At 37.4% G+C, this 25,385-nt stretch overlaps 1 protein-coding gene across 7 annotated transcripts in view; it reads right to left on the bottom strand.

Annotated features, from left to right (window-relative positions):
* HLCS (holocarboxylase synthetase) overlaps window positions 1-25,385 on the bottom strand; it is a 126,351-nt gene that overhangs the window by 82,093 nt on the left and 18,873 nt on the right. For all 7 annotated transcript variants that reach the window (XM_044441395.1, XM_044441392.1, XM_044441394.1 and 4 more), the window contains exon 6: window positions 9,800-10,071. In XM_044441395.1, the coding sequence (XP_044297330.1) occupies window positions 9,800-10,071 (272 nt within the window). The remainder of the gene's footprint in view (window positions 1-9,799; window positions 10,072-25,385) is intronic.

Below are 25,385 nucleotides of genomic sequence, written 5' to 3'. Positions count from 1 at the left end.
AGGAGGGAGCGGCAGCAGCAGTAGAGCTGAGCAGCAAGTGGTGTGGAGAAGCTGGGGAGGGCCCATGAGAGCTGCGAGGGAAGCAGGCAAGGGCTGCACTGCAGGTTGGAGGAGAGGTAGAACAAGCGAGTCACAAGGATAATGAGCAGATCCAGCACACAGCACGCACATGACGAAGCGCAAGAGCAGGGGTGGGCAATTAATTTTCCTATGGGGCCACATGAGAAACTTCGACAGTTGTTAAGGGCCAGACCAATTACAGCTCTGCTCAATATATATCTCTATAAAAACAGTAAATGACATTACAATGATACAATGAAAATGTGGAGCACAGAACAACACTATTTAATGAATATTCACAAAAACATTAACATTACATGAAAAGCAATAAATTCAATTCAATTTAGCAGATCCTTCAAAATAAAAGCAGTGCAGTTGTATTGCTTGCATCTATATTAATTTGCCAGTGACCTCATGCAGGCCAGTCAGGGTCAGCCATCAGGCCGGATGTGGCCTGCAGGCCGTAAAATGCCCAGGTCTGCACAAGAGCATGGGGAGAGCTGTTGGCAGGCTGCAAGGCCTATTTCAGGCCCTGTGCTGTCATTGCAAGGCCATTTGGGTCTTGGGCCTTAAAAGGAGAGGGAGTGGTGGTGGCAGCAGAACTGGCTGGCAAGTGGCACAGAGAAGCCGGGGAGGGTGCGTGTGAGTGGCAACAGAACCAGGATGCAGGTAAGTGCTGGACTGCAGGTTGTGGGGAGGCTCTCACTGATTCTGCATTATGATGAGTTGCATAATTACTTCATTATATGTTACAATGTAGTAATAATAGAAATAAAGTGCACAATAAATGTAACATGCTTGAATCACCCCCCCCCCCCCCCGTCCATGGAAACACTGTCTTCCATGAAATCAGTTCCTGGTGCCAAAAAGGTTGGGGACCACTGTACTAAGTGACAGATTGTCTCCTAGATAATTTCCATGGAATGTTCTCCATGATGCCTTGGAATCTGATGCCCTCCAGATGTTTTAGGGTACTTTCTGATGCCCAGTATTTTTTTACTACTGGCTGATTGAAGACAAGAACATCTAGGGGACATGAGACTGCCAAAGTCATCTTTAAGACAAAAGAGGCAATGAGCTTCCACTGGCTGTATAAGGTTTACACCCTATTGTTTCTCTACTATATATACACCTAGAAAAAGATGAAGGAATTAGAGGCTGATCCTGCTACTATCAGGGCACTATCACATTGTCCTCATTACAGATATACATAAGCCTCCAAACTTGGAGACCAATGTTAATCCCTATTCTATGCCTGGTCCGAGAGGTGATATCCAATGTGTCTCACACAGGGTATTTTCTTCAAATGGTGTCTAGATTTAGGGCTGGGGAGGGGAGGGGACTGGGATGCTGATTGGATCTGGCATGTCTGCCAGCTATGGCATCATTTCCCTGCTCATCTGCCCATTCGTGTTTGAACATTTTGTGGAACAAAAAGCACAAAAATAACAGTTAACTAAAAATGATGAATGCCTCTTCATGCAATGACTAAAATGAGAATAGTATTTTAATCACCTCATACCATGGAAGTCAAAGGATTTTGAATACAGCTATCTGCTCTAGTCCACTATTTGTAAACATTCATATTTAATATCCATTTATTCCAGTAAGTAATTTTAAAATCAATATTATAACTTTCAGATTTTTGAAATTGCTTATATCAATACCACATGAAAAGTGAATAAAAATTTTCAAAGGGAGCGCATATTTAGATCTGACTTCTCTTGTTTTAAAAGTTTGGTTATATTCATTTTTTAGTAAGTTACCTGTTTTAAAATAAACCCTCTACCTGTCCCTTAAAACTGAACCCTGTTTCAAACATGCCAACCTTGTTCTCACATAATAGTTAACTAAGGGCTAAAGAATCCAGAGTTAGTCAGGGCCATGGTGGAACAATTGAGTAAACTGTTCCCATACACTTATCATTTCTGCTTTCTTTCTGGAATGCAACGCATTCCTGAGTTGTTGGCTTGACATGCAAACACAGCAAGGTAGGGGAGAAACAATCCGTGGGAAATAACATAAACATAGCATGCATGTGGAAGACAGCTTGCTTGATCCAGGGCAGCTATAACTAACTATGGTTTGTTTGTTCCCAATGGTTTGTTTCCAATGTGGTATCATTCTGCTAAGGTAAATCATCTACTGCTTGTGGAAACGTTGCTTTCATTCTTACACAAATGTCAAATCCAATACTTTTTTTCTGTTTGTACAAACTGTTGTACAACCCATAACAATTTTATTAGGCGAGATGTTGCCAGTGTAAGTTTTCCATTAATGGTTGTACAAGAGCTAGCAGAACAATGCCACCTCTTGTACTTTTTCTGCAAGCCTATCATTGGATACAGTGCACTGAGTTAAAACCAGCTTTTCTTTGCAAAGAATTGAATCATTGGCAGGGTGAGGGGGATTAATGAGGCCAAGAGCTAAAAATATGACATGAAACTTGAATTCTCTATCATGGGGAAATTTGGGTATTTCTGACACAAACTTTCTATGGCATTGAGAAACACCTTGTTCCTAGAAAGTTTGGAGCACTTTCAGAATCAAAAGAGCTGTTTAGTCTCATACAAAAGGTTTATACCAGCACAACAGAATGTTTTACTTTGTTGCTCTGAACAGGCAGCTTCTCTGCCAACATATCACAAAAGCTCAATTTTCCAAAGCAGTGGGAGAGGGGTAAGTGCTGTCTGATAACCTAAGAACACCTTGGGTTCATGAAATCAAGTTTCAGGATTCTTTGAACTACAAAGCTTTAGGTTACAAGAAGGAGTTTTGCTTAGTGTCTGCTTGTGCAATGAATCCTTCCTGCTCCTTCCTCCCCTTGCATGCTTGAAGTAACACCACCAGATTGTCAGAGATGCTCCTGAACACAGTGGCCTGCAGTATGAGGAGCTGCAGTGGGCAAGAGAGCCACCCAAACTTGGATGAGACCCTCAGCACTAGAGGAGCTCTATCTCTTTGCAGGGTATTTCTGCCCGATCTGAGGCTATTCTCTCCTTCCACTATAGCACACAAAGTCATATATTTGGAAAAAATCCCCCAACCTCTGAAGAGGCTTTCAAGAGACACAAGATGTTTTTTGCATATGCAGCTTTCCATGTACACAACTTTGGATCAAACGCCCTCTGTTTGTATGGAGAGATCTAGAGAACAAATTGATTAAATCCACAATTTTGCCATTGTCTTAAAGCAGATATAGGCCAGGATGTAAAGAACAATGGAATTAGGTCTGATAGCCCAAGGAGCTGTGGAATTTGTTTTCCTCCTAAACGCTACGACTACTTTCCATACACTGGATTCTAAACTGTTTATGTTCATAGGTAGTTTCAAAACCAGTTATTTAATATGGAAAACATGTTTTGTATTCAGAGTAAATAAATAAATAAATAAATCCAATGGCCTAGAATAAACTCTGTGCATGAGTCTAAGTAAGTTTTTGGATTATGTCCCTAATTCCATATTGTAAAAAAACATGTAGGCTGCACAATCAAGTGTTTTTGAATGCACTTCCAGCCAAAATAATAACCTGGTTTAGTTGCAAACCAATGTGTTTAAGCTGATTTAGCATGCTGGAAATCTATGAAACAAAACAGGATTTTTAATATATCACTGACTAATATTCATTTTTTCTTGTTAATTTAATCAAATCAAATCAAATCAAATCAATCCACTCTGAGACTAAATATCTTCCTTGAATAATCCTTACATGTTACGATATTCAGCTAAATTCTTAAAGATAATCAACACATGCAAGTCATGTAAGGAATGTGACAAGTGCTAACTTGCTTTGCTTACTGGAAACATGTCTGACACATTATTATGTGAAAATTTTAACTTTTAACATCAATAGCCATGACAATGACAATTTTGAAGGCATTATTCCAAAATGATAGCCCCAATGGATTTAAACAATTCTGATGTAAAAGTAATAAAGTATCACTGATTATACCAAATTATTTAAAATTTAAACAAATCTTTATTTTACAATTTGACAAATGCCCCTTAATTTAAAGGTACTAATAGAGGTGTTCACACTTTGCTTGTTAGTTGTACATGCAAATATATGCCAACAATAATACAGCTTGTATAATAATATGTGATACATCAATACAGGCCATCTGGAGAACTAATGAATAATCAAGGGACTCCAAATTAAACTACACAATTTTTCTTAGAATCTTTAGGACAACACTGTCAAGTTCAATCTATTCATTTAGACTCCAGAATCAATTTTTCAAACTTTATGACAGGTCTAATAGTTCCCACCTGTTTCTCTTGCTTGACTTTTGACTGGCAAGTTACCAGCTAGAGTGGAAATGTAGACAAAGACCCCTATTAGACTCCGGCTGTTTCTCTACTGTGAGGTCACTCAGCCATTAAATTAGTTCCAGCCCACTTTCTACTATTTCTTAATTTTTTGGGAGGGGAGATATGTAGATTTGGGGGAATGGGATAAAGAGTTTGGTATTCATCTTTTAAATATATGGAGGCCTATTAAATATAAATGCTATATATGCAAGATCTCAGTGTTAAATGTCAACTACATTCTCAAGTTAAATCTCACAATTTCATTAATTAATTTTTATTCCATTCTCTTATTTATTGAAAGGTTTCCCTAATCCCAATCCTTAATAAATCTATGAAAGGAAACCTTAACATTACATGACAGTGTTTAAATTCCTAACTCATACTTGGATTCTTTTTATCTTGTGAAATTACTCTGGTAACAATTCTGTAAAGAGGAATACATTTTTTTGACAAATATGAATATGCTAAGGACTACAACCTTAATCCTTACTGAATTCTATGCTTGTTATATTTCTCCTATAGCTCTAGGCCAAAATTCAAAGTGCACAACAAGCTCTGTATAATGTTGTGTTTGTACCTCTCAAAAACTTAGTTCACACATGATATTAAATGATGGATTTACTTTTCTAAGTATGAACTGCAGCATGGCTTGAATTCCCTTGCAATCCCCTCTCTAGTGTGACCACAAGGAGCAAACATTCAGAAGCTTTTGTTTCAGAGTATCACTTGGCATGACATTCATATCTGGACAAATGTCAGCTAATCTTAACTATGGTTACTAGAAAAAAGCCAATTTCATATCCCAATTAATAAAACAAAATTAGTCACAGTTTATATTGTAGCTATAATTCATACATTCCATTCATTAAGTCATTCCATTTGTATACCAGTCAAAAGCCAAAGCTCAACAGGCAGTTCAAAGATTACTATCTAACATGCAACATTAAAAATCATAATATAAATTATTTAGTGTACAAAACACCCAACTCAATTTAAAACATCTAAGAATAATTAATAATAAAAAAGTTAGGACTCAATAAAACAACTATATAATGCTAAAGTGGATAACCTAAAATTAAAGTGAAGGCTTCAAATCTCCTCCTTGCAGCCATGCCAAAAGAAGCAGGGCAGGGGAGAAGCATGGAAGCCCAAGGCTCACAGCTGATTGTTGTAATACTAAACTTTAGTTTGTGTGAAACACCACAGAGAAACCAGTGCTGTGTGCTACATAGTGAACTGCTTTCAAAATTGAGAGGAGGAGCCAAATGATGATATGGCATATGGGGGCTCTGATATTCAAAGAAAAAACATCTAATCAAGAACCAAGTGCCATATCCAAGTCCTCAGATACTCCTAAAATAGCATTTCAGTTCTCAAACTGAACTCATGCTACTAATAGAAATATCTAATAGCCATACTTAAACAGCTTACGTGTGTGTGTTTGTACTGCAAACCCTGAGCGATTTTTGTTTTCCGTTTAAACAAGCATATCATTCAAGACTAATCCACTAAAGCAAGCAGTTTCACCAAATAATCAGTGCATTATTTCAACTCACAATCCCATAGATCAGCTTTCCTCAACTTGGTGTCCCTCAGAAATTTTAGACTTTTACTACCAGACGCATCAGCCAGAATGGTCAATGGCCAGGAATATGGGGAATTGTAGTGTGACAACTGGGGAGGGTCACATGTTTCCTACCCACGATTTAAAGTTTGTTGTTTTCACTGAAAATACACTTGGCACTTGAGCTACTTTAGTGAAACTGAACCCTAGAGTTTTTCCTACAGTTCTCCTTACCATGGAAAAAAGGGAAATAAAAATGTTTTTCTTACAAAAGTTTTTGCTTATTTTGAAAAAAGAAAGGATGAACACTCAAGAAATAAAAACAGCATTGCATGGATTATCTAGTTAGATTAAATGTGTTTCTTTTGTGCCAGAGCAAAGCACATGAGATAACAGGAGACCAAGGATAGGTCAGCCAATTTCTCTATTCTTTCTCTTCTCTCATATTGCTAAGTCATGACACTTGACAGGTGCACTCTTTCCCTAGGCAAATACAGGTTCCTTTATACAGGAACTAAGAACTGGATTACTTTCATGTGTAATCCTTGGTCATGGAAAGAGTGCAACTGTTAGGTGCTATGATTGAACAATGAGAGAAAGGGACAGAGAAGTGATAAGCAAGACTGAGAGCTACGGGAGAACTGGCTGATCCCAATAGTTCACTGCTTGCTCTCTCCCAGCTTCTCACATACAAATGGGATAGATCATAAGTTTATTTATAAATACATATATCACTTTCCCTCCAAGAATTCTACATGGGGAGCACAAATAATCTCCCAGCCAGGTTGTGGCCATGTTTATACCTGCTTACATCTGGTCTAGAATACATAAAAATGTGATGCTAAAACTGCTACAGTAGTTACAATGACTCCTATTAAAATATATGTTACCCTTAAGTTACCCTATACATATTTAGCAGGAAAAAATTCTATAACTCTGCATAGGCTGTCCGGGGAATGCTGGGAGTTGTAGGATATTCTTTTTTCTAACACATTGGCTTGTGCCTTGCCTAAAAATACTGTGAATACCAGTTTCACATATTCATCAGCATGTGTACATTTATGTTTATAAAGTTCTTCTAGACTATTTCTATGATAACTTTAGATCAGCATTAATATTTTGCACCACCTTTCCGAAGACTTAGAACATCCCACACAGAATGAAACACTTTATTCATCTAAAGAACTTATCCATTTAGTATGGAAGGATGAATTACATGGCACAATTCATACAAACACATCTCTTAAACTTACACCAAAGACTTCATATAGGTTTGGAAGTAGTTTGGATTTTCTACAACAAAGGTAATTAAATAACTGAGTCTCCTATTGTTCATTTAAGTCTATCTCAATATTAAAGCAACCATCATACAATTTAACACACCCTTAAAATCCATAATTAAGTAACAATGCAATTCCATTTTAGGTATCACTGAACGTAAATGACTGCTCACTTATTACACAACTCAACCAAGAACTTAACTTATATGCTTAAAGTGAATGCCTAGCTTATGTAAACAGTGCCATGGGGTTTGAAACCCACATGGTCTAATGAGATATAGCACAAATATTCATACCAAGTATCAAGTTTCATTTTTTTCGGTATAACAACAAATACCACTTTTGTATTCAATACTGAAAAGATGAGCAATTATTTAATGGAGCACTCCTATGATCATATTATGTGGAACGAGGAGATGCAACATTACTATGCCAGCAGAGCAGCTCGTGATGTGTCTTTGCACTGGAAGAAAGATGGAGAATAACATAACAAAACATACAAGATAATTGAAAAATGACACCAACACTCATGGCATCCCAACAAACTCTACCAGTGTATACCTGACAAGGACTGTTTGATACCCATCTGATATTCAAGCATGGAGGAAGTCAATAAATACCATGATGATGAGAGATATACCTGCAGCACTCACTCCTGCATCGTCATCACAACATGCACTATGATACCAAATCATCCTCAAGCCATCAGCCCCATCAACAACAATTCCACTACATGTCAATCCCAGGTATCCCTAAAGGCATAAGTTCTAATTCACTTATGGTCTTCACAACCACTGTTTTGCATCACAACACAAAAGGGAAGGAAGGATAATTCACATATATCAGAATCTACATGGTTCTCCATGCAGGACATAGCTGTCCTGGGGTAAGGGTTCAAAAATCCACTGAGAGAGGAAAAGACTCTTTTACCAAGCAGCCAAGAGGATGAATTGGGAGATGCAATTAGTGTGTGTGTGTGTGCGCACACACACACACACACACACACACACACACAGCAGTAATATCCATTTGTTCACTGCAAAAGATTGGGAAGCAACAAATGTGTATTCAAGCTCCATCATGGTAAAAGTTTGAAATATCCCCATTCACCTTTTGTTTGCCTGGAAAGGTCATGTTACAGGATAACTTTCTGGAACTCAAACCTATATGGCAAATAATCAGTTTCCTAACTACTCGGTCACAGCAGCAGACAGGTATTAAATATATCATGAAGGATTTGTTTCTGCCCCACAGCTTCGACAACCAGACATGGATGCAAAGTGTGCAAGGACTGCAGGAGGAGTTCTGCCAGGAGGACCATGGTACAAGGCCATAATACAAGCCTGCTCTAGGGTACTATGCTTTGTCTGGACTTCTCCAGTGGCTGAAATAGAGTGGGACTGGGTATTTGAGTCTAAATTTTAAAATAACTATTGCTAGAAAGAAAACTTAATTTCAGAAAGGAAAATATAATTTAAGATGATCAAAACAGCCAAATGAAGTACCCAGTACATTACCCTGCTCATTGTTTCCTAAGCTCATTTTGGAAATAGGATCACATTGAAAGACAAAACCTCTACTACCATGGCCATCTCATGTGGGAAAAACCCACTATCTTGCAATGTGAAAACCTGCATTCTTGTATGGCTTGCTGCATAGCTATTATATCATGAATTCAAGCTTTTCCTGTGACAGCTGCATGTCAGAAGATTTAAGTGCACAAAATATAGAGGGGCTGTATTATAGTGAATCATATTTTAAAAAATCATTATTTAGAAAAATACATGATGCGTCACTTCACAGTTCTGAACTTCTATGGACTGTAAAAGTCCATCCTCCTTTATGCCAGAGGTGATTCCGACCTAATGCTGTGCTGTTAACTGGAGTGCCTTTTGCCAGCTTCAGGTGGTATGACAACTACGGACTATTCCTCAACATGGATAGCTCAACCAATGTGGTTCAGGCATTTTGGTAATCTCAAAAATGTGGGGTGCACTTCAAATTATTCTAGAAGCTGCAGTGGATGCAGAATACCATGTTGATGAAAGGAATGGGTAGTCCCCTGCACATTACACCTATGGTGAGGAAACTGCACTGGTTGGTGCTCTACTGGTGGGCCAGGTGTAAGCTTTACAAACCCTTAAAGAACTCAAGAGCAGTATATATGCTTAATTCCCTTCCTACTTGTCTGTTTGATTGATATTGGGGGGGTCTGGTACATGATAACTTGGGATAGGGATCTTAGTGTCATAGTGTCCACTCTCTGGAACTCTCTACCAATACTAGACAAGTACAGGCTATTCTGAGTTTTCAGAGGGAAACTTCCTCATTCCAACAAGCTTTCCCAGAGTGGTGATCTTGTCTTCCATGTTGTCATGCTACTGTCTTATGAAATTTTATTCAGGATTTATTATAGTTTTATAATGTATTGACAGTATATCACTAAGAAATGTCTTTTTAATGCAAGCAATTTATAAACATTGGTAAATAAAATATTAAATAAGAATGCATGAACTTTTTTCTTATTGCCAAGCAATAAATACAATAGCTACATAGTGAAATTATCACTGGTATGTACTCTTACCCATCAAGGAGATTCATTGTGGTTGATGTAACTTCAGCAAAGAGAACCACTTTTCCAAGTTTCTCTGTGTGTAGATTTTCCTTATACCTCTCCAGGCAGAAATGTTCAGAGGAAAAAGCTGCCATTTCAGTAACTACTGGCATCAACAAGGGTGTTACTTCTATCTCTTTGCTGCAAGATGATACAAACTTAAGGGACACTTTGCTGGATCTAATTAATCCATCTGCATTCACATTTCTTCCAAGCCATTCCAAAAAAGAACTATGGAGCTCCTGTTGGATATAAACCAAAAAATTTATGACAACCTGCTAAAAATCATATCCTTTTCAGCTTAGAGCACATCTTTTTGAAAAACTGGCACTTCTAAAATGTCTTTGTCTACACATGCTTATCAGCACTACCAAATTTAAGGCCAATTTGAAACAGTTCATGCCCCAAAATTTAATGCAACAGCCATCCATGCATTATGTCACTACTTATACAAAATTGCCTTTTGCTTCAAAAAGAAAGAAAGAAAGAAAGAAAGAAAGAAAGAAAGAAAGAAAGAAAGAAAAACCACCAAGAAAGAGTATGAAAAGACACTTCATGTCCATCAGTGTTAATGCCTCAGCTGTCACAACAGGTGGTGGTAGCTTAGAAAAAAAACAGCGAGACTGAATCTTTTTAAAGAACTCTACCATACTTTAGTTTAAAATCACAAAACCAACAATGTTGCTTCAAAGTAGCTTTTTCAGTTATTAAGTTAAATAAAATTTAATTTGTTGTATTCAAGTAACAGCATAAAGTAGTTAATGAAGTACATTAAACAGATGAAAGTATTCTAACAGCAGATTTTGGAAGGAAAACTGAACCTATCCTAGCACCACTATTTCCATCCTTCAATCACATCCTTCTTCCAATAATTTTTATATAAAAGGTAGTGCCTGTTGGTCTCATTAATTCATCATTACATGTCTATTCCCCCACTCATTAGAATATTTCCTTCACTAAACTGATCAGGCTTATGGTCTTAATACAAAGAAACTGATAAAAACGGAACAAATATGCCTCCATTAGCTATTTTTTTAAAGTCTGTGAATCAAAATAATGCCAGCTCACCCTAACATCTAACTACTTTGATTCCAAGACATGGAACTTAACACTATTTACAAGCTAAGGCTGAGACATGTGTGCTGTTTGTGGCAGCCTCTAGTGGCCACTTAAATGAAAGGTGTTGGTACTAATGTTCAAATATCTGACCTTATAGTCTCTTGAGAGCTTGTCAGGAATACTACATAAAGCACAGAATTGTGAGACTGAGGTGGTGGTACTACTTTAAAATCCCTGGCAATGATTACAGGAGCCATGACTGGATTATAAGAAAGAACTAGAAACGTATCAGTTGCCATTTGGGCTAAAAATTAGATTGAATATAATTAGCTAAAGATGCATGTATATGCTTGGATTGTGTTTTAGAGACACACCTGCAGCTTTCCCAAAAGTATTATCATAACAAATCTCTATTTCATGATTTGGAAGGTAGCATTCTGCTGTTAAAATTGCATGGAAGTTAATATCACTATTAATCTATCCTCAAATTGCTTGAATATTAGCCAATAGCACCTCAGTTTAAACAAGAAGGTATTAAACAAACCCCCTGCCAAGGAATCTTAATTTAATATATCCAAATGTTCTGCAGTGATTTAATGTATACAAAACACCCACTTTTCTCTTTGTACTTGGATATTCAAACTAGTTTATTCATGCTATGAAGCAAACCTCCCTAAACAGCCATGGGCACTCAAGACAATTTGAATATACATATTCCTAAGGCTGCAGTTTGTAACATAGACAGTTCCATGGAAGCCCCCCACTTCTTGCACTGTGTGCAAGGGCTCTCACTTATCATTCTGCTTGCTTTCTTTTGCTTTCTCAGATTCAATTTCCATTTTGATTATTAATGCAACTGATACTATTTTTCATCCCGTAAGTTCATCTGTGACTATTTCATATTAGTGCATCTACTGTACATATTAACCATTCAAGAGGAAAGTTAGATGACAATAGGTTCACCTTGATAGTTCTCTCAGCGCATACTACACTGACTGTAATGGAAAAGGAGAAAATTCCCCCATGATTGTATAAATGAAAACATAATTGCAATTGTATAAATAAAGTTGGAAGGATCTTTCATAACATAACATAACATAACCATACAGACCCAATATGTTGCCCTGCTTCTGTGGCAGGAAGAAAGCCAAAGCTATTTAATTTGCAGAAGCTTGCTCTGAAAAATTTTGAAGCATCTTAGCTTTCAAACTGGATACAACTTTTATATATGATCAAGGCCAATATCAATATTGGTCTGAATAATTCAGCATGCAGCAGTTTCATGATCATTTCACTGTGAAGGCAATTGGCAGTGACAGTTATCTAACTCAGGCTTCCTATAAATGCTGCTCTCCAGAAATTTTGGACCTTATCTCCCGCCAGCCCCAGTCAACATACCAAATGGTTAAGAATTCTGGGGGTTGGAGACCAAAACATCTGGAGGAGATACTAATAACAGCACTGAGGTTTACATGAAAAATAATTTAAGCTTTGTAAACACCCACCTGGAATTTTGTAAGGAAAGACCACTGGAAGACAATTTGGAGCACTCCAACAGCGAGTTGGAAAACTAGAATATACATTTACAGTCTATTGGTAATAAAGCACCAAATCTTAACTTGTTAAAACTAATAAAGGTTTTTCAAAGTATGAATTCAAATTATCAAATGTTTATGACATTTCCACACACCAAAATAGGGTGTAAAATCAATTTAAATTATGGAGCTTCATTTTCATTGCCTGAAAGGAGGCTAACTTTCCAGAATTTAGGAAATGCTCATCTAAAAGTATAAACCCCATAAAAACATAAACATTTTTAATTTTAACTTTTATAGAGGAGATCACTGCTGACTTCCAGTTCAGATATGGAATCCTTGTTATAACCAATACTTTCAAGCTTTTAGAAACACAGGTAAGAATCTATAAAACTTAGGAGACATTTCACTTGAACTTAAAGTAAATTTTGTAAGACCATGTGTTTATTAAAATTTGTTAACTGCCAGTTGAGGACTATATGCAAAGGCAAAATTGCTGTAGTTTAGTTAAGACTATGAATAACCCATTTCTAACATGGTTATTTTTATAGACATCACACCTTCATATAACTAAACTGTTACTTTTGTAGCCTATTTTCACATGTTTAAAGTTTGGTTCAAGCATCACCCTTCTGAAATTTAGAAAGGGGTATACATTTATTCATAATGACTTTAAAAAAGAACGACATTCTGGGGCTCAATATTACGAAAACATTAAAATGCTGTACATACTTTACTTGCTATATTACACCCAGACATATAAAAATGAAACTGTCAAATGTCCTTTGGAGATCATCCACATCATTCTTCCAATCCAAAAGAAACAACTTTTCTTCTAAAATGGTAGCAATAGAATCTAATGTTGGCTGGCAGAAAGGTGGCAACATCAGTAACTAATACAGGCAATACTTGAAAGTGACAATGGGGGGAAAAGTTGCCTGCCAACAAAAAACAGTTACATCTGGGTATGATGCCAGCAATCAGATGAGATTTTTTTTTTAAAATTTCAAGAGCAACCCTGTACCTCTTAGATAGCATCCGGGGCACCATAGGATGCTGCAGATCTCTTCCTTTGTGAGCACAGACAGAGCTACAAGTGCAAAAGAAAGCTTCTCTTGCAACATCACAATTGAAAAGGAAGCAAAGAGGATGTGCTGTTAGAAGCGAAGGGACAGGCCAGATACACAGTATACTATGGCCTCTCTAGTTCCCTCCTACTGAAAGGTAATTCAGCTAGTCAGGTCCAATGACCTACAGCTACTTTTTGTATTTGAACTGGAAGAACAGAGGTGAAATTGTCTCTGATTGATGGGAAGTTTAGGACAAATGAAACAAGTATTTATTCACACAATGTATAATTAAACTATGGAATGAGCTACCATGGAAGTGTCAATGGCCAACAATTTGGATGGCTTTAAAAGGGATTGGACACATTTGTGAAGGAGGCTATCAGTGGCTACTAGCCTTACTGGCTATTTGCTACCTCCTTTACCAAAGATGGCTTGCCTGCATACACCAGTTGCTGAAGAGTTTGGCAAGCAAAGATCTTGCATCTATCCTGCTTGAGGCATCATGCAGTCAGCAGGTTTGCTACTATGTGTATAGAGTGCCTAGATGGATATTTGGTCCGACCCAAAATGGTTTTTATGTTCTTATCTTTCTTTTGCCCTGCTCGGCTCTTGCTGGCAGGGCATAGGATAGGCACAACCCATACACAGTATTAGTTTCCAACATGACCAAAGTTGGTTGTGGTAGCCCAAAGCACATGGAGGGCATGAGGGTGGGAAAGGGTTAGGGTTATTAAAATCATTAGGAGAAATCCACTGAAAACACTCTTTCGTGCATAGGCCTGCCTAACTGGGCAAATAGAAAATGCTTTTCTCTTGTCTGGCTTCTAGATTCTGGAATATACCTCCCCTGGAGCTGTGCCTGATTCCCATCTTCTAACTTGGTTTACATAACTGTTTTAACGTTTTTAATTTTTTAATCCAACAATTCTACATTTTGAATTTTTGTATATCTTCAGTTTGTTTCAGAAAGGCAGCATATATTTACTTTTAATGATTAAATAAAGACCTCTGAAAGAGGCTTTCTCTCAGAAGGAGAAGCAAACCTAGATAAATTTGTGAGCCTAACCTGGACAGCATACCACAGCTTTCTCCAGGTTAAATTTTAAATAAATAAATAAGATCCATGTATATAGTGAAATGCAGGGCAAACATCAGCCCTCAAGTCTTAAAATTCAGTGTATGCAGAAAATATAACTACAATGCAAGAAGTTTAGTTTATAAGATTTCCCAAAATACAAGCTATAACTAATTACTATTTTCACATATAGCAGATTCTTCATGATCAATATACGTTTCACAATGTCACATATGCACAAAGTCACCATGCATTGGCTGCCATTAGAAATTAATGTAGAATTAAGTAGAGGGCCCAAACACTCACTCCAATACTCCCAATATTGGGAAATATCTCTAAGCTAGGGTGTCTTATAAAAAATTCCTAAGAGTAAGGTTCATTGAACTTAATGGGACATACTTTTGAGTGTACCTTTCCAACTAAACAGGTCAATTTCATACTTCAGGAGGAAGTCTCAACCAGAGTTTATTAGCAAGCCAAACTACACTGGAGTTCTGCTTCATATTCTTTGTAAATGTAACTGTCTTTCCAATGGACTATTTTTCAAGCCTATACTATTTTACATTGTGCTAGGTGGTATTACAATGCATAAATATGTTGATGTTAACATAACACAATCATAGTAAAGATTATTATGCTGTGTCTGGTCTTTTTAAGGTGCACTCTGGTTTACTTTCTCTCACTTAGTGCTGTAAGAACAGTCTGGAAGCAATCTTCCTACCAGCTGCTCTCATCAACAAACTGTTTATTGTAAGAAAGTGGTTAGGTCAAAAGGCTAAACATCATCCTAAGCTGAAAACATACATTATAAAAAATTAATACCGTTCATGCATAAAAACCAGTTTCATACAAAGTGAGAACATATTCATGTCAGCGATGTCCAAAGTCTATTGAAAAAAATTCTCTGGTATTTGTAAGAGTAGTACTTTAAAATGAAAGCAAATGCGAATTTCTGTTCAACTTTTCATAACTATTCATTTTGCCAAGTAGAAATAGCACATAACCTGTGTTATATGTTCAAACCCATACCTTGATTTTAGACAATTAAAACATTTTGGCAATCTTTCAGTGATGTCTCTTGCAGTCACAAAGAGTACAGACTTGTCGCCATACAGGATTAAATTTGCCATAGGTATTTAAGCAAAATATAACAGCATTTCACAGTAATGAAAAAGCTATTTGTCATTGAAAAGCTACATGAATACTGAAACTTTTACTAAAGTACAGAGATAGTAACTTGTCATAGAACAATTCAGAATGGCAATATACATTTTAGAATTGTGTTTTAAAAACATTCTCATGATAGAATATGGTTGCAAATACATCATAACACATTTTCTGGAAGCATAGCCCAACAAAGTGCCAAAGAGAAGAAGGAACAATAGAAATGGTTTATTGTAATGCCATTAATATTATAGAATACCAGGAATTTAAATACAGAACTTGTTTTTGATTAAATTAGATTAACTCTTGCATAAATCCCTTTATTTGGGCATTTTCTAGTGTAATTCTTGTGTTAAGCACATTGAACAATAACAAGAGAGATTCATTATAGCAAAGTTTAAAATGAAACAGACTATTCAATACCTTTTTATATAACTGTGAATATATTCAAATGACAGGATTTTGAACAATCAGAATATTATCACTGTACAAATATTTTGTATGTAACATATTTTGCAATCTGTCACCTATGCTTCTTTTTCAGCCCACTTTTAGGGCTTCTGGAATGAAGGGACACACTGTATTATGGAGTAACAATCATTCGGTCTGGGAAAGAAGTCTTGCATCGTTTCTTTTTCCATACATTTCCTGCCCCCTCTCCATTATGAGTTATTTTTAATGTGAACTTGCAAAACTACATCTGTGTATTCATCTCCATAGTTTCTTTACTATTTTAACACACATTAGATTGGCTACTTCATGATCCCAGCACTGGAATAGCTACCTTTTCTACGCCTGCTGAAGCTTTAAGTTTAGATATAAATTAATATGTAAGTGCTACTGCATAAATTCAGGATTAAACAGCAAAATGCAAATTTTGATATCATGTGAAGATGCATACTGGAAGCGCAAGACAAAATGAAACAAATCTCACAACACTTCCCAAGTCAGAAGCTACTTTAATAGTCATAAGCGTGCATCAAGCTATTTGTATTAAACATGCGGGGTTTTGTCCAACCCCCTCCCCCAAGAACAAAACAAAAAAGGAAAATACTGCATGTTTATGATAACTGTTTCATAAAGCATACCAAGTGAGCACTGTTGTAATGATATGCCAAAGCGATAATGAAGGACAACTTCTGGTTGCCTTTCCTCATTTACAGGATTAAAAATTCTAGCATAGCAGAACTAAAGCTGCTATCAGATCTCAACTACTTTTGTAATAATTATTTACAACATACTCTGCATACAGGCTTGAAATTTTAGTGAACCATGCAGAGAATGTATTCTCTACAATATTGGAGAAAGGATTATGTTGTGTAATCCAAACTGTGCCACAACTCAGAAATTCAAACATCTTTACAAAGATGCAAAATTAATGTTCTATGTTCTATATTCCAGGATAATACATATCACATTGTATTTTTAAGTATTTATGGTTGAATCAAAGATGGATTCTAAATTAATTTTTTTTCTAAATCATTCCAAGATACTATATAAAACACTCAAAATGCTTTTAGAAGAAGTGTATACTTGTTCTTCTCAGAACTCATACATTTATAACAAGAATTATATATGGTCAGTTTCCCCCATAAGGTACTAACAATAGTAATTTCTATAATTACAATATTGAGGGTCAACCAATAATCCTTAGACACACTGAGCTACCCAATCTATAAAAATAATTGAAATGATAAAATAATGTGATACCACAATAGTTCATTATTAATGTTCAATCTCTGTATTCTCTGTATAATATAAGGCATATTTCTCAGATATGTTTCTCATATATTGTTTAAACATGGTACATTTAGTATTTCTATTCATACTGAATTGAAATAGAAACTTGGGATAACATTTTATTTCACATTGGAAGTACAAAATTAGACTTGTTTGTCTATGAATAGAAATCCAAATCAGATGACAACCAATAAAAGTAAAGTGGGGCAAACACAAGTTGCTGCTGATAAACTCTAACATCTGGTCTCAGTTTCAGTATCTGAACTAATACTAGCAATTCACTGAAAATAATTGATTAGAAAACAAAACATTAAAATGCACCCTTGCCTTTATGCAGTGGTCTTTTCCAAGAGTCAGTAATAGGTGCCCAAAAAAGCAGAACAAAAATTATAAAGGTGGTTTAAACCCAGACATTTCCACCATATACTAAAAAGCCAACTCATATGTCAAGTTTAAAGTTAACTTCCCAATCCAGCATTTCACAGCTACAATGGAAATACAAAGAAATTCCTGTGTTATAAAATGTTCTCCTGATTGGTGCCCTTATATCATGTCTTCAAACTACATGTCATCAAACTTTAATTCTGAATGATTTTTCTTGCCCTGCAAGTATTATTATTGTAAAAGAAAGAAGGATATAAAAGAAATAGTGATAAGATGGCACACAACGACCAAACAAATCCAAACAGTATTCTTTAATAACAAAATGTATAAACGACTGCCATATATAACAAATATTAAAAATGCAAGAATTAGTCTGCTAAAGAGCTACTATAGAATCAAATATATTTGCTACAGAACTTCTGTAAAAGATATAAAATACAAAAAACACTACCATCCAACATTAAAAACAATCACTAATATGCAAGAATATTAACAAGAAAAATGAATGTGAAAAATTTGCCTCTGCTTCCTTTGACATGTTTCATCCATTACAGTAGCTCTTCTCTCCTCTCCTTTCCTCCCCTCCCCACACTTTAAGAAACTTCATAAGCAGACTGCTTCTGCGTGCAGCTGCCCAAAAGAACCCTGGCCTCTTGGCGGCTATGGTGCTAGCAGCAAAAAAAAAAAAAAAAAAAAAAAAAAAAAGTACAATTACTTTAATTTGATTCTGAGTACAGAGGCTAAGGTCTAGTTGTTTATTTACTTTGCCAGTAATTTGGAAAATGAGAAAGATTGGTTTCTTGCCCAGTTAGTTTACCTGTTCTGGTAAACCAAGGGGAAAACCAACATTTCCCCCCTCTTTTTACACAAATTAGTTCACAGTTCATTATGGCTTTGTTTTTTATAAATAAATTCAGCTATTTTAGTAGCTTTTGAGAAACCATTATTATATTCTACTTTTTACATGTTGCTGTTATCTGCAGAAGGGAATAATGAAAAGTAGTTCTAGATCCTTTTGGTTTACAAGATGCTCATTAGAACTTGCTCCAGCTATTCTCTCCCAATCTCCCCTCCCACTGCTCCCCATGGGAACAATTACTGTGGGAAGAATCCTTATGAATGGTTACTTTATTATTTTGTTTTTGTAGCTAAAAACTAGTGCCTGAATTTTGTTTGTCCTTCTGCCTCCCAGTCCATTCTCTTCATACCTCATGTCTTTTGGATTGTACACTTGAGGGAGTATTAATATCCCATTATATATCTTTTAAAAACATCCTGGAACACTTTACATTGAAGGGTTCAGTGAACCTCTTCTAATAAATACCTACCCACATACAAAATAATTTAAACAATTAAATTGCTTTAAATTTGATTGTCTGTGGTGTTTTAAAAAGGCAGTAAACAGTGGATTCACCAAGATTAATTTTCTGTTAGTCTGATAAAACCTACAATTTAGATTGGATCAGATTGTATGCATTTTTCAATGGCTTTATTTTCATTTAATTTTACAGTGTAATTCATCTGGCACTGATGAGTGATAGTACAATTCACCTTGCTAGTTATGGCTTATGAGCCATACTTTGCTCTGTATGTGCCAATCTTTTCTCAATAACTTGAAAAGTCCTATGGCTAAATAAAAAAAAACCTGCTATGCTTCCCACCCCAAATAAATGTAAAAACAGTATTTTAATTATAGTATGCATTTTAATGTTTACAAAATTCAAAGTAGCTCTCTATACACTCGGGATTTGAATGATGTGCCAACAATCTAATTTATTCATAAACTTTGTTGTTCTTTCTTTCTGCTTTTAAACTGTAGCTTTCTTCTGCTGGTAATTCTGCACACACAGACTAACCATCATCCAAAGCCTACCTTACAAATGAAACAGTATTTAGGGACCTAAGTTTTCTCTTGAAAAACTTGCCATCAAGCTCAGAAAGCACACCAACATTAAGTTCCTACATTTTCAGCACATCTACACATGGGCAGCAAGTTTGAATATTATGCATAACTCTAAATTCAAAAGATGTAATCCCTCATGATGGGGATGAGCCTCTCCTTCCCCAACTAGTAATCTAAGAACCACAATTTGGACTGCTGTACAAGCAATTACAACATTATATCCTTACATGGAAAATCTGGGGATGTTGGAGACAGGTAGGACTGATGCAACAGTTGTGCAAAGTAAGATAAAGACTTCTTTATCAGGTGAATTCCCTTGAAAACCAGCCTTTAAAATTTTGAGAAATGATAACTTTAAAACTGAGTTCACATTGCATAGTATAAGCATTTATACTTCTTTTCTTACCAAGTTTAGGAATTATTATTTATAATTGGAATTGATGCTCATATGTCCAGTTTGAACTAGACTATACAGAACAGGCAGCTCACAGCCATTTCTACTGGCATGGTGATAATAGTAATCACAGAGATAAGAAGTATTTGACTATCATATGCGAGCTAGCCCTATGTAAAAAAGTAATTTTTTTTTAAAAGCAGGTTATATAGTTTGGGATCCCTACAGGCCCATTTAGGAATTTGCAAAATTGCTCTGGGAGCCCCAACAATATAGCTGCCATAGAGGATGTGGCTTATAACATTAAACTGTTTCTTCTGCCACTTTTGCAGGTCTAACAGTCTCCAGGTTGCTGGGGAGTGACTGGAAGGTTGCTGGGGCCAGGAAAAGGGGAGAAGTGCTTCCACCTGGGGACCAGCACTGACTGTTCTGCCACTTCTGCAGGTATAATAGCCTTCCAGATTGCTGCGGACATGAGCCAAAGGGCTCTTGCCCTGTAGCTTGAAACCTGTGACCTGCAACCTGGGAACGATATGCAACTTCCCCTTAGCACTGGACCTTGCAGGCCCTTGGTGGGGGACTATTCCCACCATAGCACCTGAATGTGCACCTGGGTTGGAGGATATGGGCCAAGTGGGGGAAACTTGGGGAGCCACATCAGCATAGTGACAGGTAGAGAAAGATACAGCATTAGGAGGAAGACTAACCATGTGAAGAGAACATGGCCTAGAGGATGGGTCCTCAACCTACGGCCTACAGGCTGGATCTGGCCTGCCTGAGATTTTGGACTTGCCCCGCGCCCACCCGCCCCTGCCTCGCCGTGCGTGCAGGGAGGCGGCGACTCATTTGGAGAAAATGATCTCCAAGCAAGCAAGCTGCTGCAATGCGTGCCCACCACTGCATTGCCGCGCCCCTGCCTTACCCCGCATGCATGTGCACACCCCATCCCCATGCTGGCCCATGCGTGCCGCTGGCACTTTTCAACTGGCCCCACTGAAAAAGTTTGAGGACCCCTGGCCTAGAGAGTTATTGCCTGTGCTGTGTCCCGACCCTCCTTGTACCCACAAGCTTGATGGTTGGTTTCCTTATCAACTTGCCTTTGGATCTGCAGGTCTGGATCTCCAGGTGCTGTTCCTTAATGCCAGATCAGTATATAATAAGACCTCTCCCATTCATGATCTAATTGTGGATGAGGTGGCCAATCTGGCATGTGTAACCTAGATCTAGGTGGACAAACAGGGAGAAGTTAGTTTCTCCTAGTTGTGCCCAACCAAGGATTTGGTTCAGCATCAAGGTAGACCTGAGTGCTGGGTAGGTGGAGGTCTTTAAGGATTCAGTCTATCTCTGCAGGCTCCCTACTTGTCTGAGTACTGGTCTGGAGTGCTTGCATCAAACACTGAGCCAGTGGGACAGATTGTGTTGATGTATCACTCACCCTGCTGCTCAACAACAGACTCCCTACCTGCACTGTTTGCAAATGGAGGAAAACTCCTAGTGGTGGCAACTGAGCCTTGGTATGTGCTTATACTCAGCTATACTTAGGGGCAGTGAGAGTGGCAAAGAAACAACATCTCTCTGCCTCTATGCAATCTTCTATTTGCCACCCAGTAGAACTTTTCAGGGTCATTCAAGGCCTATTACATTCTGGCCCCAAGAGCATTGTAGACCCAACTGAGAGCCACCGCAACAAGCTCAACAGGTTCTCACAGAGGAAAACCTCTTGCATCTGCCAGGGCTCGGACTCCAGTGTTACAGCAGTTGACTCTGGTGAGGTTCCCACAGCATAGCTTGAGCCAGTTTTATTGAATGAATTTTAGTTGGTGCAGCTTCAGGATGATGACAGACTAGATGGCCCGGGAGGCCCCTTCTGACTTGCTCTGTTTCTGTGACAAGGTGCTTGGATATGTTCATGCAGCTACCTCTATTCTAAACCCTTGTCCCTCTTGGTTAAACTTAGAAACAAAAAACATCAAAAAGAAAACAGCTGGCTGGGCCAGGGAGGTGCTTAATGCCTCCATTACAAAGGGTGTGGTCCTGTGCCACCTGAAAGAGGCACTGGTGAGGCCACTCCTTAAGAAGCCCTCTCTGGATGGAGAAGATCCCAACAACTTCAGGCCAGTGACAAATATTCCCTTCCTGGGCAAAGTTATTGAGCAGGTAGTGGCCAACCAACTTCAGGCACTTAGATGAGACTGACTATCTGGATCTATTTAAATGGGCAAAAGTTGTCTAAAGTAAGGTCAAATTTTAAAGCAGGATTTAGGCAGGGTTAAAATGTTCTTAGGACTGGAATATAGACTCTACATAATCATATAATGTCCTGTCTAGCAAATGAAAAGAAGAGTTGGTGGTGAGGAGAAATAGTGAAAGCTAGAGGCTGGGAGAGGGAGAGAATTAGCAAGTCAAGAGGGTATAGGAAAGAGAAAGAATTAGAAAAGAGGCTGGGAGCAAAGAAACAGAGAACAAAGGTCTGTGTGAAAGGGAGATTTGGTAGCATCAAAAAACAGTTCTTCTCTTGCAGCAGAAGGTTCAGGAACATGAATGAGTCTGGCCTCTATTTTTTCACATTTTATATTAAAGCCAAATCTTTGAAGGGGGCAGGAAGAAGAGGACCCTGCATACACTGTGTTGGGGACCGCTGGCCAAGCTCTATGAGTCTCTTAAAAGAAGCCCTATCAGTTTTGCACAATATGTTAAGTGTAAATATGTAAATATGTGCTCTTAAGTCATCACTGTCTCATGGTGACCAATAAATGAATGCCCTTCAAAGTGTCATGTCCTTGCCAGCTCTGCTCACCTCTTGTAACCAAGCATAAGGCTATATGGGGGGGGGGGGGGGGCCTGACCAGCACGTTTTCAGATTAGCATGGTCATTTCTTAAATATATTAGCATTTGAGCAAACTGCTATTTTGTACTGAAAGCATCAATTTCAATATAGGAGATTTATGTCTGAATCATATGGTGGCATGCACTTTTAAATAGGTATAATTTAGACTATAACTGCTTGCTTCTAAATCATCTCAATCCTATGCAAATTCTCTCAGATGATTACCACTTCAATGGAACATATTGTCAAGGAAGTGTGAATAGGTTTGCAGTTTACATTCCAATTATGTACAGTTGCAGCAGTTTGCTTTAATTTAACAGATGGCATTCAGCTGTTATTCACTGCAATACCACTATATCAGCAATATATAAAGTTAGTATATCTACACATCCAATTTCCTTAGATTGTTGAGAAACCAATATAATTAGGAAGCAGTGGTTTGGATGAGGAGCTGATAAACCAACCCTGAAACCCAACAAGATGAAGGTGCTGTTCGTGAGCAGTTCCTGAGTTCAGGATGTAGAGAGAGGACCTGTTCAGAATGTGTCTGCACTCAACCTGGAAGCATGCCTGGATGCAGCTTAGTCATGTGAAGCCCTGGAGAAGAGATGGCGAACCTTTTAGAGACCGAGTGCCCCAACAGCAACCCAAAACCCACTTATTTATTGCAAAGTGCCAACACCCCAAAAAACCTGAATACTGAGGTTTTAGTTTAGAAAAAACAACTCACAGCCAATGAGTAAATATGTTTGTGTATGTGTATTTAAACAATCTTTTAGTAATTGTTAATATTATTTATTGGTTTTAATTTCTATAGCCAGGGTGAATCCGGATTTTATATGTATTATTTATATGATTGTTTATTTATTATTTATTTATTATGTTGGAAGCCGTCCCGAGGCTTATGCGAATGGGATGGCATACAAAAACTCCAAATAAATAGATATTGGCAAATATATATATATATCCTTGGCAGTGTACTGACCAGTCATGCAAAAGCTCAGACAAGTCGCAGCTTGTAAACTGCTTCCTAGTTTGGTATGAAGAGCAGTATATAAATGTAATAAGTAATAAATAATAAATACATCTAAAACCTCTTATCAGCCTTCACATGTTTGACAGCATTCCTGAAAGAATTGACACAGCAAGCTGCCATGACTTATTATGTTGTCCATGACTTTAAAAATACTTCTGCAACCATTTCTTACTTAAACCTGATTTAAACAGTTCATCATTAACTAATTAATGAGAGCACCATCAAAAGTAAACAATTTCAGGCGGCAGCAGCTCAACTTTTATGAGCCACACTTAACTTCAAATATTAAAGATAAAGTATTTACTTTATGGTAAAACCCATTTTTGAACTCTGACAATACTTTAATCAGAGTTGCTGATGTAAGAACTTATAGCTGGATTGCTTTCTTAACACAAAAGAGAAAAATTTGCCTACTTAGCAAGAACACAGTTATCTTCTCTAGCTGGAACTGAGTAATGTCAATGAGACAGTACTAAGAAATCAATTTTCTTTCTGTGTTTTAGCAGCCTGTGAAAGTTTTGTTTTATAAAGCTGAAGCTGTACATACTGAGCCATCTGTACGCATTACCTCATACTGCCCCAGCTTCAAGGTCAGAGAACTCTCACTATTTTGGATTAAACAGGCATGGTGGGGTGTTGGTGGGAATATTCTGCTGCTTCCCCAGAAAGACTAGGAAGACTATTTCAGTTAAGTTGTGATTGCTTAATATGAATCAGCTGAGTATTGCTAAAGCTGTCTTTTGCCTTCTTTTGGTTTGGTTTTGCCCTTTCCATTGTCTGTTTTGGATTTCCATCTCTCTGAGGTCCAGGTCTATGGAAGACCCTGTGCTATTGGCACATAAAGCCAGGTTTTAGTTGTTTTTGCTGGCTTTGCTCTGTGCCATTTCCAAATATTGCTTTGTTTGTGGTATATCATTTCCTTTCCTTTTCCATAAACTTACCAGCTATCATAACAGGACAGGTATATCTCATTCCAATTAAGCCTTGGTACTACATTCAAGGCTTGGATATTGGTGGATATCTGGGGATTGTGACTTTGAAATAAAAGGCCATAGTCTTATTTCAGCTAGCTTGGGCTGAATGTTAGGAGAAGTAACAGCCTGCCTCCCTGGGCCAGTGTTCAATCAGAGAAACTTTTTGTCCCTGCCTACACTGTTGGGAGTTAAAGCACCTTCCTTGACAGACAGTATTTCACAAAGTCCAGGATATGACAGCTTTGTTAATATTCAGGTCTTTTACATACATTAGCTAGAGGCCACATTGCAGGGGTAAAGAATCTTAAAGCCTTTGAAAATTTGGATATTTCCATTTTTTCCAGCTCTTTACTGTTGATCTTATACTTAAGTAAACTACTGCCAAATTGAAAAG

This window comes from Varanus komodoensis, unplaced genomic scaffold (genome assembly GCF_004798865.1).
Source record: "Varanus komodoensis strain SLA01 unplaced genomic scaffold, ASM479886v1 scaffold4, whole genome shotgun sequence".
Classification (NCBI taxonomy): Eukaryota; Metazoa; Chordata; class Lepidosauria; order Squamata; family Varanidae; genus Varanus; species Varanus komodoensis.
This window is presented reverse-complemented; position numbering and strand designations above follow the sequence as displayed.